Source organism: Denticeps clupeoides, chromosome 11 (assembly GCF_900700375.1).
Source record: "Denticeps clupeoides chromosome 11, fDenClu1.1, whole genome shotgun sequence".
Taxonomy (NCBI): domain Eukaryota; kingdom Metazoa; phylum Chordata; class Actinopteri; order Clupeiformes; family Denticipitidae; genus Denticeps; species Denticeps clupeoides.
The window spans coordinates 22,336,581-22,354,338 of NC_041717.1; the positions used below are offsets into that span (position 1 = coordinate 22,336,581).

Below are 17,758 nucleotides of genomic sequence, written 5' to 3' on the forward strand. Positions count from 1 at the left end.
TTCCTAGAACAGAGCTGGCCCTCCGGATCAGCCTGTTCAGTCTCTTCCTGTCCCCAGCAGAGAGGCTACCTCCCCAGCAGACCACACCATAAAAGATGGCTGAGGCCACCACAGAGTCATAAAAGGTCTTCAACAGTGGACCCTTCACCCCAAAAGACCTGAGCCTCCACAGCAGGTAGAGGGCATCAGAGTTGTGAGTCCAGTCCAGTTTATTGTTCAGATGAACACCAAGGTGCCTGTAGTTCTCCACAGCCTCAATGTCCAGACCCTGGATGTTCAGTGGTTGCAGTGGAGGATGTTTGTGTCTACCACCAGCTCCTTGGTCTTTCCAGTGTTGAAAGGTAGCTCTGCTGGCACCAGTCCACAAAGTTCCTGGTCAGTTCTCTGTGCTCCTTGTCGTCCCCATTTGTGATGAGGCCGACTATTGCTGAGTCTTCAGAGAACTTCTGCAGGAAGCAGTTGGTGGAGTTGAAGGTGAAGTCTGCAGTGTAGTTGGTGAAGAGGAACCACACATCCCTGTGGTTGGTTGGTGAGGTAGTCCAGGATCCATGTTGTGAGGTGATGATTCACTCGCTCAGGATTGTGGGTAGGATGGTGTTGAAGGCTCTTGAGAAATCAAAGAACAAGATTTTCACAGAGGGAACGATGTAGGAGGTGAATGATGGAAACGTCCACTCCAGTGCCAGGCTGGAAGGCAAACTGAAGTGGGTCCAGTGATGAGCTCACCAGGGGCCGAAGCTGATCCAGGACCAGCCGGATTATTAAAGTCTGCAGCTGTTCAGTGTAGGGACTCATCCTGGTGCTTTTAACGAACGTTCTGTAGGTAAATGTTGCATTATACACTGTAATATGCGCAGCCTATCATGATATGTGTTATTATTGCGTGTGTATAATAATCTTTCTCAAAATAGGATCATTTTAATCTGCTGGTACAATACTGCAACATAGGATCTGGCAACGCTGATGCTCTGAGAGAGTGACAGACATTGGACGTGTCCATTTTCAGTCAAGCACATACGCTTATGTTTATGCTGGACAAACAAATCCAGTATTGAATTCAGTATAGTTTTAATGGTTAGAAGTGATAATGTTTGACGTTATAGGAGTTGGACTGGTAGTATACCTCTACCAAACCCCGAGTCTTCTTCTGTCATCGGGCTCTTACAAGTCCACAAGTTAACGTCTTCTCGAGTAGACAGATTTTGTACATTCATACGTCTGTTGTGTCCACGTGCACGTCGTGTCTTTTCTCTTTTTCTCGCAGGCTCCAGGTTTTTCTGGTGATGGTTATCAAGTTTTTCTGACATTTTATGTCCATCTTGTCCTGGCGTCCATTGTAATGGACATGAAGAAATAATATTAAGAAACATGAGTTCAAAAAATGTCATTTACTTTTTATGTTGGAGAGGAGTCAGTTTATTATTCAGATGTTATATCTTAATATGTGTACAATATTTTTACAATATTTATATTATGGTTTTCTAACATTTATTATACTCTATTTAATTAATAAAAAAATATTAAAATGTAAAAAAAATTTATTCTATTCAGTTGCATTTATGGAGTCACCACACAAAACAGCTTCCTCCGGGACAAATAAAAATCTGATTCACGGCGGGATGAATGGTCTACATCCATCTCTGGTGATAAAAATTTGAAAAGATCTGGAAGCCAGGGGACTTGGGCTGGCCGTGCGATGGTGTTTGGTTTGTTGTGACATGGCGGAAACGGAACGGAGGTGGGAGGAAGACGAGGAGCGGGGTCTACTGTGGAGGAGAACAAGACTGGCTTGAGAATGGTCAATCGGAACCGGTCGGAATCAGAAGGGCTTGGTCAGTCGTACTCTGAGCCGGAAGAGTCGTCAGGGGTACGGCGGTGGTTCGGTTTCATCACGGTCAACTGGGAACAGACGAGGACAATCCACATGACGATCGGCGTGAGAAGAAGACAATCAGAACTAGGAACGCAGCGTCTAAGATGGTCACAGCCTCTTCAAACCTGACGCCGACCGGATTCCGAGCCGGATAACAGAGGTCGTTTAAAACAGGATCTGGTGCTAAGCAAGTTTCAGGTCGATTGTTCTCCAACAACAACATTTATTTCTTATATCGCCCAAAATCCACATACAGTACGTCTGTATCTGAAACGTAGAAGAAACTGTGGATGTTGGTGCCATTTCAAAAATGAATAACACTCATCAGAGAACTAAGCGACATGTCACACATTGTGTGTGTGGTTTATAATCTACACTATTTACTCTATTCTGATTCCATGTTTATCACCGAAGCTTCAGCGATGATTTGATATAAAGCCTGAACCCAGGATGGAGGGGCTGGGTGAAGGTGGTCTGGACTCTGTGCAGGAGGGTCATTGTGTCAGAGACGCTGTAGAAGGACAGAGTTCCTGCACTGTGGTCCACATACACTCCTATTCTGGAGGAGATGGAGTCTGGAGGGAGTTTGGTCACATTGTTATTGTGGAGGAACGAGGGGCTGGATGTAGAGCAGACCAAACTCCAGGACTGATCATTAGATCCAAACCAACACGCTTTACTCCCCACTTTCCTGCTGATGGTTCTATATGAGACTGAAATAGAAACCCAGTCACCAGTCCACTCCACCTCCCAGTAGCAGCGTCCAGACACACCTTCTCTACACAGAACCTGACACACATCAAATCTCTCTGGATGATCAGGATATGGCTGTTCCTGTGGTCTCCACGTCACTCTTCTGTCCTCCTCAGACAGATGGAGGTTTTTATTTACTGTGTTTGGATCCAGGGTGAACTGACAGGAATCTGATGGAGGTAAAAACAGGACAGATGTTCCACTGAATAGAACTTTTTATTAAAATCAGTAAAATAAGATTTACAGATTTGTTTTTAAAAAGCTCTACAGTGATTGGATGAAGCTGTACTTTTACGATTTATGTCTCATATTGTGAATGAACTCACGTCGTAAAAACTCCTCTCTGGTTCTAGGTTCTGTGTACAGACCAGGCAGGACTCCGGTCACTATGGAGACAGAGAGGAAGTTGAAGTTGAGCTTTATTGTCATTTCTGTATATACATGTTAGACGGTACGTAGTGAAACGAAATAGCGTTCCTCCGGAACCTGCTGCTTAGACAACGTTACGTACTGACATAAAGTGCACGTGTGTGACACAGACAACCAGGGGACACAAAAAAAACATGTATGAGACAGACAGCGCTAAACAGGTAAAATGAAGAATTAATGTGCAAAATAAAATACTGTGCAAAATGGAGCGGTGCATTAAAAGGTGATATTACAGATAATATTACAAAATAACAGGGGGAGTGTGTGTGTGTGTGTGTGTGTGGATGAGTGTGTCGGTCCAGAGTGGAAAGTCCATGAGTGTTCAGGTGTCTGATGGCCTGTGGAATGAAGCTGTTGCGTAGTCTGACAGTGAGGGTCCGGGTGGTTCGGTGTAGAGTCCTTCACAATGCTGGTGGTTTCCTGATGCAGCGTGTGGTAAATATCTGCTATGGAGGGAAGAGAGACTTTGATGATCTTCTCAGCTGTCCTCACTCTCCGCTTCAAACTTCTTTGAAGTTGAGCTGGAGTTGAGATTTCAGGAGAGGTTCCTCGTCTAGATGAACACCGAGGAACTTTGTGTTCCTGACGATCTCCACACAAGATCCGTCGACGTTCAGTGGAGAGTTGTCTCTCTACGTTTTGTCCAAAATTGATTGTTGACCTTGCACCAGTCCATCAGTTGTTGCACCTCCTCTCTTGCTGATAATGATCACATGACTACATTCTACCAGCAGTAGAAACATCATCACTAACTACTGATAAGAGGTCTAGCTACCAGCCAGGTAGACTGTGGTCATGTTCAGGTTCACGTCGCTACGCAGCTCCTCACTAATCATCACTATGTGTGTCGTGTTGATGGACTTTACAATCATCTTCAGTCCAGCAGGTCAACACAGAAAACCCAGATCACTTCTCACAACTGATGGTTCATCTTTTGGTCTTCAGTATGAAGCCTGTTACCAGTAGGGCTTTCTGCTTCATAGCAGCATGGATTTATCTCGTACAGGATCTGGATTCTACTTCCATTACTTTTTTGGGGAGCCTACTTCCGAGTATAAAAGTTTACTCTTGTGGTCTGTGGGCTCTTCTCTTCTTCTCTCCCAGCTTCTGGGGCTTTCTCTCTACCCCCGTTTCTCCTGGGCCAAGCGGCTTCTGCCTCTGAAGCCTGGTTCCTGGCCTTTTCTCTCTTCCTCTATCCCTTTTTTATTCTCTTTTTTCTTTAACACTGGTACCATTTTTACCTACAATCTTTACATGTAACTGCGACAATAAACTACCGGTGCTAATCAACTTGAGACTCGTCATTCTTTTCATTTCTGTTGTTTCTGATATGCGACCAATATGTTCCGAGACCAGCTCATCCTACAGGAGACATGAAATAAAGATAATAAAGCAGCGCTGACTTACTGGTTGGTGGATCATCTTTACTGCGTTTTCTCTTGACTTCGATGTACAAAGGATCCGCAGCTAAGAACGAAGAGAAAAGTAGAATTTCATTCATGACATCATGGGGCCGGCTCTCTGCTGGGGCAAGACGGAGCAGCGCCCCCTTAAACAAACCTCCTGTCCCCTTAAATCAAAGTTGATAAAGAAAATAAAACATTACCCACAAACTGAATATGGACAAGATTTACTAAAGTAGATAAATAATCGACTGGAAAAGGCACGTATTAGATGATGGGATTCGCCTCTTGTTGGCTCCTCCCCTCCCTCCAACTAAACATCCATTCACTGTAAGTGAAGGTGACGTGATTGTCATTGTGAAACACTGCAGCACAGCACACGGTGACACGGTGAAACGTGTCCTCTGTATTTAACCGTCACCCTTGGTGAGCAGTGGGCACCATGACAGGCGCCCGGGCAGTAGCGTGTGGGGACGGTACCGAGATCAAGGGGATTCGAACCGACAACCTTCCGAGGCCGCTTCATTTACCGATGGGCCACCACTGCACCAAATGCAAATGATCTGATTGGGTCGAGCTCGCACAGTAAATGATCAGCAAACACGAACTTCTGGTTTGTAGTACGTATCCGTTATGGTTCGCTGCTTGTAAATTTGTCTCGGTGAAATTGGAAAAATTGTAAATGCGAGTTTATTTTTTCATGTCAGTCCTTAGTACAGCAAAGAAAGACGTGTTTTAATAAATCGTCGTCAAAATCATAGCGACTCATTAGTACCAACAAGCAAAAAATGAATATCTATGCTTGTTCAGTGGGGCAGAGAGGTGTTTCCTTCTTGATCCAATGAGCACCAGCTGACTGGAGGACCCAGACACAGAGCCCCACCCCCTTTATATAAGGTCAGGTTGTGCATATATCCCCTGTTCCCCGAGGGAGAGGAACGAGGTACAACACGAGAAGTATGGCTAGGGATGCTCATTTCGATTCATTTTCCCAAGCGATAACCGCTGTTCGTTATCCAGTGCTCGGTAGTAGCCAGAACCAGAAGACCCAGGTTCAAACCCCACTTACTACCATCGTGTCCCTGAGCAAGACACTTAACCCTGAGTGTCTCCAGGGGGAGACTGTCCCTGTAACTACTGATTGTACGTCGCTCTGGATAAGGACGTCCGGTAAATGCTGAAAAAGGCAAATGAATATAAATAAAAAGAATAAAAGAAATGTTTTATTTAAATAACTAATTAAGATGAAAAGAAGAAAACACGCTGAAACCCCTTTGAGGGTTTGAAGGTCAGACATGGGCTCAGCTGTGTGTTAGTAAAACAGCTGAATTAACTGGCCATGTACTGGCTAGTTATTGTTATATAGCTTCCGTCCAGCAGCCAGTCGTAAGGCCCACAAACTTTGTGCAACTGAGTCGTGTTTTAAGCTTCAATTCTACGGGTAATAGCAGGTCTTGCTGGGATATCGTAATTAGGCTCAATATAGCTCAGCAGCTCTCGAAAACCTTCACCACGGACGAGGCTGATGGCCATAATGTCCTGAACCATCATTGTGCAGATTCTCCTCAGTTTTCTCTTTGGATCGGCGTGCATCACATCTTCTCCCCGGTGCTTGTCCTCCTTCATTGCACAATGCTTGTGGATGTTTGCTTCGCAAGTGATAGTGCATCGTACTTTTCAAGTGACTTCGTCTGCCTTTCTGTCCAAATGGTCCCACACAGTACTTCATTTCGCTCGCTTCATCTTGCTTGCCCGCAAAATATGTCTGAAGGCACGTGTGGTTGGACGTGATAACGTCCCATGAGTTAACAAATAGCGTATGTGTAGCATATTTATGCCACAAAACTTCTTACTACTACTACTAATAGTGATAGTAGTAGGTGGTAGTACACTCTCGCCTATGAACCAGAAGACCCAGGTTGTAATCAAATAAATAAATTATATATATGTATATAAAAACATTTTAAACCATTTACATGATAGCAATAATCGGTTAAAACGGTCAATATTAGCATCCCTAAGCATGGTATAACCATGTCTCTGCATGCCCCGCTGAAGACACCTTTAAACACGCCTACAGGCAGGAGATATGGCTACTGCCCTAAGATCCATTAACTCAATGGGCTCAAATGGAGCCTCACACAAAGCATCCAGAACCACTGTTAGGTCCCAGGGAGGAACTGACCGCCTTCAGCCATTGGACACCATTCAGAAACCATATGGCGAAGGGGGTCTGTGAAGATTCTCAGTCATCCGGGTGAAATTGTCTAAAAAGTTGAGTCGTGGCAACTGGACTTTCTTTCTTTAAGGTAGATACGTTTCATTCTGCATCCACGGAACTTTGGCAATCTGAGGGAAGTTACCAAGGTGACAGTGCGCCCTGCTTGACCCTCTCCAGCGTTGGTGAGATCAACATTTGGCCATATTTGAGCTAGAGCATTCACGCTGTGTTCAGATGATGTGGAATGTGATGGTCACTCCAGAACTGGAGAACATGCACCAGCATCGCCCCCCATGTCGAGCTGTCGGTCTGAAGTAATATGTGACAGACCCACTGATGAGGAATAATTTATTTGATTTTTTGCTGTTTTATTCTTCCCTTTTCCCAGTGAGGAGTTGCCACCTCATCGTGGTTGTGTGCCACAATGACCCTAAGAGCAAAACCAGAAGCTTAGCCTTCATAGTGGACGCCCAAGTTGGACAGGTCTTAGGGTAGAGGCCCGACAAAGTCCAGTAACAAGCCAGTTACATGACAAAAGCAGTTATCCAGAGCACCTCACCCCACCCCGGTCCCACCTGTCGCCATGATGTGACCCCCTCTTATATTGCCTGTCTAGAACCGCCCCTGACCTGTGACCCTGAGCTCTAAGAAAGTCTGCATGCTACCTGATCTGGAGATCTTCTCTACTTGCCACTGGCTGAAATCATCAAGTTTCGCCTTCAGTGCAGAGACAGAGTCCTCTACAGCCTGAAAGGAGAAGCTGCGGTTGACAGTGATGTTGGGTACGTCTGAAGATCCAGGAGGGACACAGAGGGACGGGAAACTCTACAGAGAGACACAGACAAGAGACAGAAATGGAGAGAGACTTTAAACATACTTTACTGTGGAGAAGTGAAAATCAGTTTGTGAGGGACGCCCTGTTCTGTAGATGATCAGAGAGCAGTGATGTTACCTCAAGGAAATGGATGTGATCTTCTGTGTGTGAAAGCTGCTCCAGCTCAGCGTCTCTCCTCCTCAGATCAACGATCTCCTGCTCCAGTCGCTCCAGGTGTCCTTCAGCACGACTCAGTTCAGCCTTCTCCTGATCTCTGATCAGCTCACACACCTCAGAGCATCTCTTCTCAATGGAACAGATCATCTGAGTAAAGATCTTCTCACTGTCCTCCACTGCTGCCTTTGCAGAGTGCTGTTAGGAGACACAGAGAGAGGACAGGGTCCATTTGAAGCAGCAGACCCTCACTCAGCTACTACTGGGACCCCAGACAGCAGCCTGGTCCCCAACAGTGTGGTGTATCAGTGGGACTGGAAAGTGTCCCAACACTGGGCTCCTCACTGGCTGACTGGAGGAGAGACCAGACCGAGTCCTGAAATGTCTCTTCTCCTCCCCTCACTTCTCACCTTGAGAGTCTCCACAGCCTTTCTCAGCTCCTGCAGCTCCTTCTCTCTCTCCTGGAGTCTCCGCTGGGATCTTCTCTGGGTCTCAACCAACTGCCTCTGCAGTCAAAAATGACGACCCGAAATTTCTATTCAGGGATCTATAAGATGTGTGAGAATCTGAAGGTGATGTTACTTTCAGACCTAAACATCTCACACTCACTCGTAATAAGAAGGTGTGGAATGAGCTGATGACTCTTCCACTGGTTTCAAGTTCTTACCTGCTTCTCGGTCCTTTCTGCTGCAGCTGAGACGGTATTGTGGTTTTTGTGTTTATCCGTCATACACAGATAACAGATGAACGTCTGATCAGTACGACAAAATATCTCAAAGACTTTGTTGTGCTTAAAGCAGATCTTCTCCTGCAGTGGTCCAGTAGCATCCATCACTGTGTGTTTTCCTCCTGGATTTGCTTCATTATGAACTTTGAAGTGAGTGTCACAGTAGGAGACCAGACACACCAGACAGGACTTGACAGCTTTGACTTTTCTCCCAGTGCAGACGTCACACTCCACATCTCCAGGTCCAGCGTAACGTCTCGTCTTCCTCACCTTCTCCACCAGATCAGCAATAACGTTGTTCTTGTGTAGATCAGGTCTTGGTCTGAAGGTACGTCTGCACTGTGGACAGCTGTAGACGCCATTCTGATCTTCTTCATCCCAGCAGCCCTTAATGCAGCTCAGACAGTAACTGTGTCCACAGTGAAGAGTCACCGGATCCTTCAGGAGATCCAGACAGACTGAACACGTGAACAGATCCTGATCTTCTGAAAATCCTTCAGCCATCTTCTTGCTTTAAACCCACCGAGCAGAGAGCGATAAGTTCCGTTTCACTTTAGTTTCTCTAGATCTGTGGTTCTTCCTGCTTCTGAGTGAGCGTAGATGTTCCTACAGCCACAAGGGGGCGTAAACCCTCCCATATTCTGGGTGGATCCACATTACATTAAACGTGACTTTCATATTTAATCCACAACACGGTCATGGGTGCTTTAGTCCATCTTATTACACATTATTCTTCAACTGTGATGTTCCATTTATGACTTTTTACACAATAAAAAACGGAACTGCTGCAGTTGTTCTTGCAGAATATGAAACGTGGGCTGTCTGGGAGTGACACCAGAAGAACGTGTTTATTAATGCTTTGCACAACCTTCATCAGCAGATTTCTTGTTCAGCACTTGTTTCCTGGTGAAAGGTTCAACATCTCCAACTTTTCTCCAACTGTTCTTCAAACCATTCCATGCTGTGTGGCAACCCGGCCACACTCTCCATCTTCTGCTCACTAGTTACAGATGTTTTAGATGTTCAAACTGTATGCACTGCACATGGGATCCACTGGAGCAGCAGGCAAGGAGATGCAATCGGGAGGTTGCCGGTTCAAATCCCGACCCGCCAAGGTGCCACTGAGGTGCCACTGAGGTCCCCTTGATGAAGGTCTCGTGCCCACACACTGCTCCCTGGGCGCCTGTCATGACGGTTAAATACAGAGGACACCGTGTGACTGTGTGCTGCGCTGCAGTGTTTCACAATGACAATCACGTCACTTGAATTTTATTTACTATGTGATACGATCTACACACAACCAATCACACACAGACTATGTAGAGCAAACCAACAGAGTTCATAAATCCAAACTCACACAAACGCACACAGCTAAATACCCTTCTCTCTCCTCCACAACACCACACCATTCCTTCATCCTCCACGATCTTCACTATCTCCTCCCATCCAACCTAAAAAGGTAAAGCACACACACACACACACAGAGAGAGAGAGAGAGAGAGAGCACCTGCAAGCAACACGTCAATACCGCCCTTAGTGTCCAGGGACGTAACCAGTGGAAATGAAATGACTATTAAATAATGACGACATGTTGGAAAATGTATATAAGTTATCATGCTATTAACCTTTACTACCTTTTTGACATATATATCCCACATGTACTAAACTCTATTAATCCTTTTGACATATATATATATCTCGCATGCATTAAACTATATTAATCTTTTTAATATGCGCACTACATTGAATCATTAGTCTCTTCAGAAACTGGTGGGCTAAAGGCTGTTTGCAGAACAGAATGACCGCGACTTGATAAGAGGAGGCCTGCAGCCGCGGAGAAGCAAGAAAAACAAGAAGACCTTGGCGATGGAGCGTCTACCAAAGAGACAAACCTACATGCAAATTATAAGCTTATTTGGTGTGATCCTGTGATGAATGTACCGCCCTATTATTGAATAAAAAGAGAGGAAGCGGAAGAGACGGCAGAGCTTTTTGGAGGCTGCTGTATTGGTCGTCTCTGATCGCTCTCCTTGCAAGTAAAAGAGCTCAACTTCTTCGTGTCATTCTTCTCTGGTTTATAAGTGTTGGAACGGCGTACAACTCTAACACGACAATATAGTCGTACTAAGTGTTTTTTTTAACTATTCAAAAATACGAATTCAGATATAATCCTGATTTCTTTTGTTTTAGGAATATGGGGTTTTTATGGTAGAGATTAAAAGCATTTCCTCATTTAAAAAAAACAAAACAAAAAAAAACATTTTCCTAATAGCATATTTACACATTTATCTCCAAAAAGAACTGAATCTATTTCTTGAAATGAGAGACACATCCAGCTTCTGAAAACGAGCTTGTTAAACATTTACTTAAGGAACTTCCTTATTGGCACTGTCCGTTTGACAGGACAGACGCCTCAAGTTCTCCAGCGGTTCTCCAGCGATGCTTCCATTCGTAAAGTTGTTCATCTGCGCCCTCTTCATATCTGTCACGGTGACCATTGTTTTCTACAGAGCTCACATCACTGCAAGGATCTACGTTGCTATGTCACAAAGTGGACTCTACAGACACTCTACAGACCAGCCGGTGGCCTGTCCTCCCAGGACCGGGAACGTCTCAGGGGACGTCAGAGGGAAGCCGTCCGGCTACTTTGGCGTGAGACGGATGGTGGAAGGTCGCAGTGAGAATCGGACTCGGAAGGAGATCATGTGTGCGCTGAAGAAGCAGGTCCCTCTCAGCGTCATGAAGCTGGGAGATGGGCCGTTTTCAGGGGACGAGTGGGAGAGGAGCTTTCCTTCAAAAAGCCTGGAAGAAACCCTGGGTCCTCTGAGGAGCTGCGCTGTGGTCACGTCTGCAGGAGCTTTACTCAACTCGGGACTGGGACCGGAGATTGGTAAGCACCATGGTGCAGGTTCCAAAATACAGAATATTCAAATCTGTTACGAAGGAGGTGAACAGGCATGAAACTGTTAATTATGACTGTAATTTAGGAGTATTTATGAATTGGTAAAGTTTAACCCCTTTCAACCTGTGTGAATGTGTGTTTGAAGCACCCAGTTTTTCTGTCGGCCAGGTCCACCAGGTCCACGGTGGTTCCAGCTTGTTTACCCGGTGAACAGATCACTTTGATATTAACATGATCGTTAGAGCCATTCAAAATAAATCCTTTTTTTTTACCTTTCTTACATACGTGTTGCATGAACACTTGCGCTTGGCCTTGCCTGCCATGCAGGGAGCACAGGAGCGGCAACCAGTCAATGTTTTTCACCAGGCGATTAACCTGTGTTCAACCAGTGCCGGGTTTATCAGGCCTGCCATTGGTCCGTGGTCAGTTTGGCTGCGTACAACGTCACCCCATTCACCATGTTCGTCTCATCACTCACTCGGACATCCTCCGGGACTTGCGGGAAATAAGTCATTAAAAACAGTCGCTGGGCTGCCGTAGTGAGGAGGTAGAACATGGCTGCAGCAGGTGAGAGTTTTTATAACGGAGGCCGTAAACAATTCTGCACACTGGGATCTGGGAGGGCAAACAAAGGCCAACGCTGCAGAGTAGATAGAAAGGGTGTGGCTAGACGTGGACTATGGATTGTTGGGACTACCAACTGTTATTTGAGTTCCTGTCCTCTTTCAGACTCCCACGACGCCGTAATCCGGTTTAATTCTGCAACAACTACTGGCTACAGCCAGGATGTAGGGAATAAAACTACAATCCGTCTGGTCAACTCCAAGGTAGAACGTTTAGAACCATGAACATTCTGTCCTGACCTTTAATTGGCCAACGTTGCCTGACGTCTTGCTGACGTTGTGTTATTGCACCAAGTTAGTGGTTCTGCAGTGGAACAAGTTCTTCAGATCTCCTGATTACAAGACGGGGACTCTGATCGTCTGGGATCCAGCTCCTTACTCGAAGAACCTGACACAAGTAAGTCCCCGTCAGATCTTTACAGAGAAACGAAAGGAACTTCACCACATATAGTTCTTCATTTTTCTTCCCCCTAGTGGTATAAGAAACCAGATTTTAAATTCTTCAAGCTCTACCAGCAGTATCGTAAACTGTTCCCAGAACAGCCCTTCTACATCCTGGGTCCAGCCTTCCACTGGAACCTCTGGGATGTGATTCAGGACAATTCCGTCCCCAATATTGTACCGAATCCTCCATCCACCGGCATGCAAGGTGAGTAAAACCTGCAGAGTCCCAGGTTCGAACCCCACTCAGTACCATCATGTCCCTGAGCAGGACACGGAACCCTGAGTGTCCCCAGGGGGGGACTGTCCCTGTAACTACTGCCTGTGAGTCGCTCTGGATAAGGGCGGCTGATGTAAAAGTGCCGTAACGGCTCATTGTATTACATGTATTCACTGTATAAAGAAAACTTCAATATTTAAGGCATTTTTGAAGTTCCCTCAACTTCAGTTCAGTGCCTCAACTACATGAGGTTTTTAATTTTGTTGCAGTGCGGTAGATGTACAATTACATTGGCTTCTTCTTCAGTAGATGATTCTGTCTCTTGGCTTTAGGCTCCTTTTTGACTATTTAATGGCATAATGGCCCTAGTCCTGCTTTATATTATAATAACATGTTGCTTTGTAGGCATTGCTGTGATGATGAACCTCTGTGAGAAGGTCAGCGTGTACGAGTTCCTGCCATCGCACAGGAGGACCAGCCTCTGCCACTACTACGAGAAGCACCACAGCTGGAGCTGTACTGTAGGAAGCTACCATCCCATGAAGTTCGAAAAGCTGCTAATCGGCCGTATTAATCAGGGAAGCGATGAGGACATTGCAGCTCTGGGGAAAGTGACGTTAAATGGACTTTCGCAGGAGAAGTGTCCTGAGAAATGTCCCTAAAGTTCTAGTCCTGTCCAGAGTCATTCACTCTGATTTATTACGGATCATTAAAAGTTTCCACTACAATACTGATCAACCTTGAACCCCTTGCTTGCCCGCAAAATATGTCTGAAGGCACGTGTGGTTGGATGTGATAACGTCCCATGAGTTAACAAATAGCGTATGTGTAGCATATTTATGCCACAAAACTTCATACTACTACTACTAATAGTGATAGTAGTAGGTGGTAGTACACTCTCGCCTATGAACCAGAAGACCCAGGTTGTAATCAAATAAATAAATTATATATATGTATATAAAAACATTTTAAACCATTTACATGATAGCAATAATCGGTTAAAACGGTCAATATTAGCATCCCTAAGCATGGTATAACCATGTCTCTGCATGCCCCGCTGAAGACACCTTTAAACACGCCTACAGGCAGGAGATATGGCTACTGCCCTAAGATCCATTAACTCAATGGGCTCAAATGGAGCCTCACACAAAGCATCCAGAACCACTGTTAGGTCCCAGGGAGGAACTGACCGCCTTCAGCCATTGGACACCATTCAGAAACCATATGGCGAAGGGGGTCTGTGAAGATTCTCAGTCATCCGGGTGAAATTGTCTAAAAAGTTGAGTCGTGGCAACTGGACTTTCTTTCTTTAAGGTAGATACGTTTCATTCTGCATCCACGGAACTTTGGCAATCTGAGGGAAGTTACCAAGGTGACAGTGCGCCCTGCTTGACCCTCTCCAGCGTTGGTGAGATCAACATTTGGCCATATTTGAGCTAGAGCGTTCACGCTGTGTTCAGATGATGTGGAATGTGATGGTCGCTCCAGAACTGGAGAACATGCACCAGCATCGCCCCCCATGTCGAGCTGTCGGTCTGAAGTAATATGTGACAGACCCACTGATGAGGAATAATTTATTTGATTTTTTGCTGTTTTATTCTTCCCTTTTCCCAGTGAGGAGTTGCCACCTCATCGTGGTTGTGTGCCACAATGACCCTAAGAGCAAAACCAGAAGCTTAGCCTTCATAGTGGACGCCCAAGTTGGACAGGTCTTAGGGTAGAGGCCCGACAAAGTCCAGTAACAAGCCAGTTACATGACAAAAGCAGTTATCCAGAGCACCTCACCCCACCCCGGTCCCACCTGTCGCCATGATGTGACCCCCTCTTATATTGCCTGTCTAGAACCGCCCCTGACCTGTGACCCTGAGCTCTAAGAAAGTCTGCATGCTACCTGATCTGGAGATCTTCTCTACTTGCCGCTGGCTGAAATCATCAAGTTTCGCCTTCAGTGCAGAGACAGAGTCCTCTACAGCCTGAAAGGAGAAGCTGCGGTTGACAGTGATGTTGGGTACGTCTGAAGATCCAGGAGGGACACAGAGGGACGGGAAACTCTACAGAGAGACACAGACAAGAGACAGAAATGGAGAGAGACCTTAAACACACTTTACTGTGGAGAAGTGAAAATCAGTTTGTGAGGGACGCCCTGTTCTGTAGATGATCAGAGAGCAGTGATGTTACCTCAAGGAAATGGATGTGATCTTCTGTGTGTGAAAGCTGCTCCAGCTCAGCGTCTCTCCTCCTCAGATCAACGATCTCCTGCTCCAGTCGCTCCAGGTGTCCTTCAGCCAGACTCAGTTCAGCCTTCTCCTGATCTCTGATCAGCTCACACACCTCAGAGCATCTCTTCTCAATGGAACAGATCATCTGAGTAAAGATCTTCTCACTGTCCTCCACTGCTGCCTTTGCAGAGTGCTGTTAGGAGACACAAAGAGAGGACAGGGTCCATTTGAAGCAGCAGACCCTCACTCAGCTACTACTGGGACCCCAGACAGCAGCCTGGTCCCCAACAGTGTGGCGTATCAGTGGGACTGGAAAGTGTCCCAACACTGGGCTCCTCACTGGCTGACTGGAGGAGAGACCAGACCGAGTCCTGAAATGTCTCTTCTCCTCCCCTCACTTCTCACCTTGAGAGTCTCCACAGCCTCTCTCAGCTCCTGCAGCTCCCTCTCTCTCTCCTGGAGTCTCCGCTGGGATCTTCTCTGGGTCTCAACCAACTGCCTCTGCAGTCAAAAATGACGACCCGAAATTTCTATTCAGGGATCTATAAGATGTGTGAGAATCTGAAGGTGATGTTACTTTCAGACCTAAACATCTCACACTCACTCGTAATAAGAAGGTGTGGAATGAGCTGATGACTCTTCCACTGGTTTCAAGTTCTTACCTGCTTCTCGGTCCTTTCTGCTGCAGCTGAGACGGTATTGTGGTTTTTGTGTTTATCCGTCATACACAGATAACAGATGAACGTCTGATCAGTACGACAAAATATCTCAAAGACTTTGTTGTGCTTAAAGCAGATCTTCTCCTGCAGTGGTCCAGTAGCATCCGTCACTGTGTGTTTTCCTCCTGGATTTGCTTCATTATGAACTTTGAAGTGAGTCTCACAGTAGGAGACCAGACACACCAGACAGGACTTGACAGCTTTGACTTTTCTCCCAGTGCAGACGTCACACTCCACATCTCCAGGTCCAGCGTAACGTCTCGTCTTCCTCACCTTCTCCACCAGATCAGCAATAACGTTGTTCTTGTGTAGATCAGGTCTTGGTCTGAAGGTACGTCTGCACTGTGGACAGTTGTAGACGCCCTTCTGATCTTCTTCATCCCAGCAGCCCTTAATGCAGCTCAGACAGTAACTGTGTCCACAGTGAAGAGTCACCGGATCCTTCAGGAGATCCAGACAGACTGAACACGTGAACAGATCCTGATCTTCTGAAAATCCTTCAGCCATCTTCTTGCTTTAAACCCACCGAGCAGAGAGCGATAAGTTCCGTTTCACTTTAGTTTCTCTAGATCTGTGGTTCTTCCTGCTTCTGAGTGAGCGTAGATGTTCCTACAGCCACAAGGGGGCGTAAACCCTCCCATATTCTGGGTGGATCCACATTACATTAAACGTGACTTTCATATTTAATCCACAACACGGTCATGGGTGCTTTAGTCCATCTTATTACACATTATTCTTCAACTGTGATGTTCCATTTATGACTTTTTACACAATAAAAAACGGAACTGCTGCAGTTGTTCTTGCAGAATATGAAACGTGGGCTGTCTGGGAGTGACACCAGAAGAACGTGTTTATTAATGCTTTGCACAACCTTCATCAGCAGATTTCTTGTTCAGCACTTGTTTCCTGGTGAAAGGTTCAACATCTCCAACTTTTCTCCAACTGTTCTTCAAACCATTCCATGCTGTGTGGCAACCCGGCCACACTCTCCATCTTCTGCTCACTAGTTACAGATGTTTTAGATGTTCAAACTGTATGCACTGCACATGGGATCCACTGGAGCAGCAGGCAAGGAGATGCAATCGGGAGGTTGCCGGTTCAAATCCCGACCCGCCAAGGTGCCACTGAGGTGCCACTGAGGTCCCCTTGATGAAGGTCTCGTGCCCACACACTGCTCCCTGGGCGCCTGTCATGACGGTTAAATACAGAGGACACCGTGTGACTGTGTGCTGCGCTGCAGTGTTTCACAATGACAATCACGTCACTTGAATTTTATTTACTATGTGATACGATCTACACACAACCAATCACACACAGACTATGTAGAGCAAACCAACAGAGTTCATAAATCCAAACTCACACAAACGCACACAGCTAAATACCCTTCTCTCTCCTCCACAACACCACACCATTCCTTCATCCTCCACGATCTTCACTATCTCCTCCCATCCAACCTAAAAAGGTAAAGCACACACACACACACACAGAGAGAGAGAGAGAGAGAGAGAGAGAGCACCTGCAAGCAACACGTCAATACCGCCCTTAGTGTCCAGGGACGTAACCAGTGGAAATGAAATGACTATTAAATAATGACGACATGTTGGAAAATGTATATAAGTTATCATGCTATTAACCTTTACTACCTTTTTGACATATATATCCCACATGTACTAAACTCTATTAATCCTTTTGACATATATATATCTCGCATGCATTAAACTATATTAATCTTTTTAATATGCGCACTACATTGAATCATTAGTCTCTTCAGAAACTGGTGGGCTAAAGGCTGTTTGCAGAACAGAATGACCGCGACTTGATAAGAGGAGGCCTGCAGCCGCGGAGAAGCAAGAAAAACAAGAAGACCTTGGCGATGGAGCGTCTACCAAAGAGACAAACCTACATGCAAGAAGAGGGGGTGTCCAAGGACGAGGGTGGAACACACAGGGCCAATGGAGAGCAGGCTGCTGGTCCTGTGGGAAGGCTGGGCACATAGCCAGAGACTGTCTAGCAGGGCCGGGAGATAACACGGCATGACTGGAGGAGAAGAATTAGTAGGGAGTAGTAGGGAGATCAGTAAATGGGGGTACAACAATAGTCACTGCTTCTAAACCAGTTTGGGTGAGAGACCCCAAAGGAACATCATGTAAAACGTGTCCATTCTTTTTATCCCAGAATGCCCTGTTAATTTGCTGGGAAGAGACGGCTTACTTAAATTAGGTTTGGCACTCGTCTCCACT

At 45.9% G+C, this 17,758-nt stretch overlaps 2 protein-coding genes across 9 annotated transcripts; both read right to left on the reverse strand.

The window, feature by feature from the left end:
* Positions 1–270: 270 nt before the first annotated feature.
* LOC114800100 (tripartite motif-containing protein 16-like) lies at positions 271–10,106 on the reverse strand. 6 transcript variants are annotated; one of them, XR_003751328.1, is made up of 11 exons: positions 9,752–10,106; positions 8,335–9,577; positions 8,078–8,173; positions 7,632–7,865; positions 7,345–7,504; positions 4,463–4,522; positions 2,953–3,012; positions 2,647–2,796; positions 1,124–1,324; positions 727–817; positions 271–606 (listed from the first exon to the last, which is right to left on the reverse strand). XR_003751328.1 is itself a non-coding variant. In XM_028997209.1 (9 exons), the coding sequence occupies exons 2-9, from the start codon at positions 8,896–8,898 to the stop codon at positions 1,098–1,100; spliced, it is 1,551 nt and encodes a 516-aa protein (XP_028853042.1). In that variant the 5' UTR covers positions 8,899–9,577; positions 9,752–10,106; the 3' UTR covers positions 1,052–1,097. The 6 variants fall into 6 exon arrangements, 4 of the variants coding, with proteins under 4 accessions (XP_028853042.1, XP_028853043.1, XP_028853040.1 ...); XR_003751329.1 differs by lacking the exon at positions 1,124–1,324; XM_028997209.1 differs by lacking the exons at positions 271–606; positions 727–817 and having other exon boundaries at positions 1,052–1,324.
* A 307-nt stretch (positions 10,107–10,413) lies between these two features.
* On the reverse strand, positions 10,414–17,212 carry LOC114800111 (E3 ubiquitin/ISG15 ligase TRIM25-like). Of its 3 annotated transcripts, none has more exons than XM_028997224.1 (6): positions 16,901–17,212; positions 15,462–16,704; positions 15,205–15,300; positions 14,759–14,992; positions 14,472–14,631; positions 10,414–12,307 (listed from the first exon to the last, which is right to left on the reverse strand). In XM_028997224.1, exons 2-6 carry the CDS (start codon positions 16,023–16,025, stop codon positions 12,243–12,245), a joined length of 1,119 nt encoding a protein of 372 aa, XP_028853057.1. In that variant the 5' UTR covers positions 16,026–16,704; positions 16,901–17,212; the 3' UTR covers positions 10,414–12,242. The 3 variants fall into 3 exon arrangements, with proteins under 3 accessions (XP_028853057.1, XP_028853056.1, XP_028853058.1); XM_028997223.1 differs by having other exon boundaries at positions 16,879–17,212; XM_028997225.1 differs by having other exon boundaries at positions 10,414–12,389; positions 16,879–17,212.
* Between the last annotated feature and the right edge of the window lie 546 nt (positions 17,213–17,758).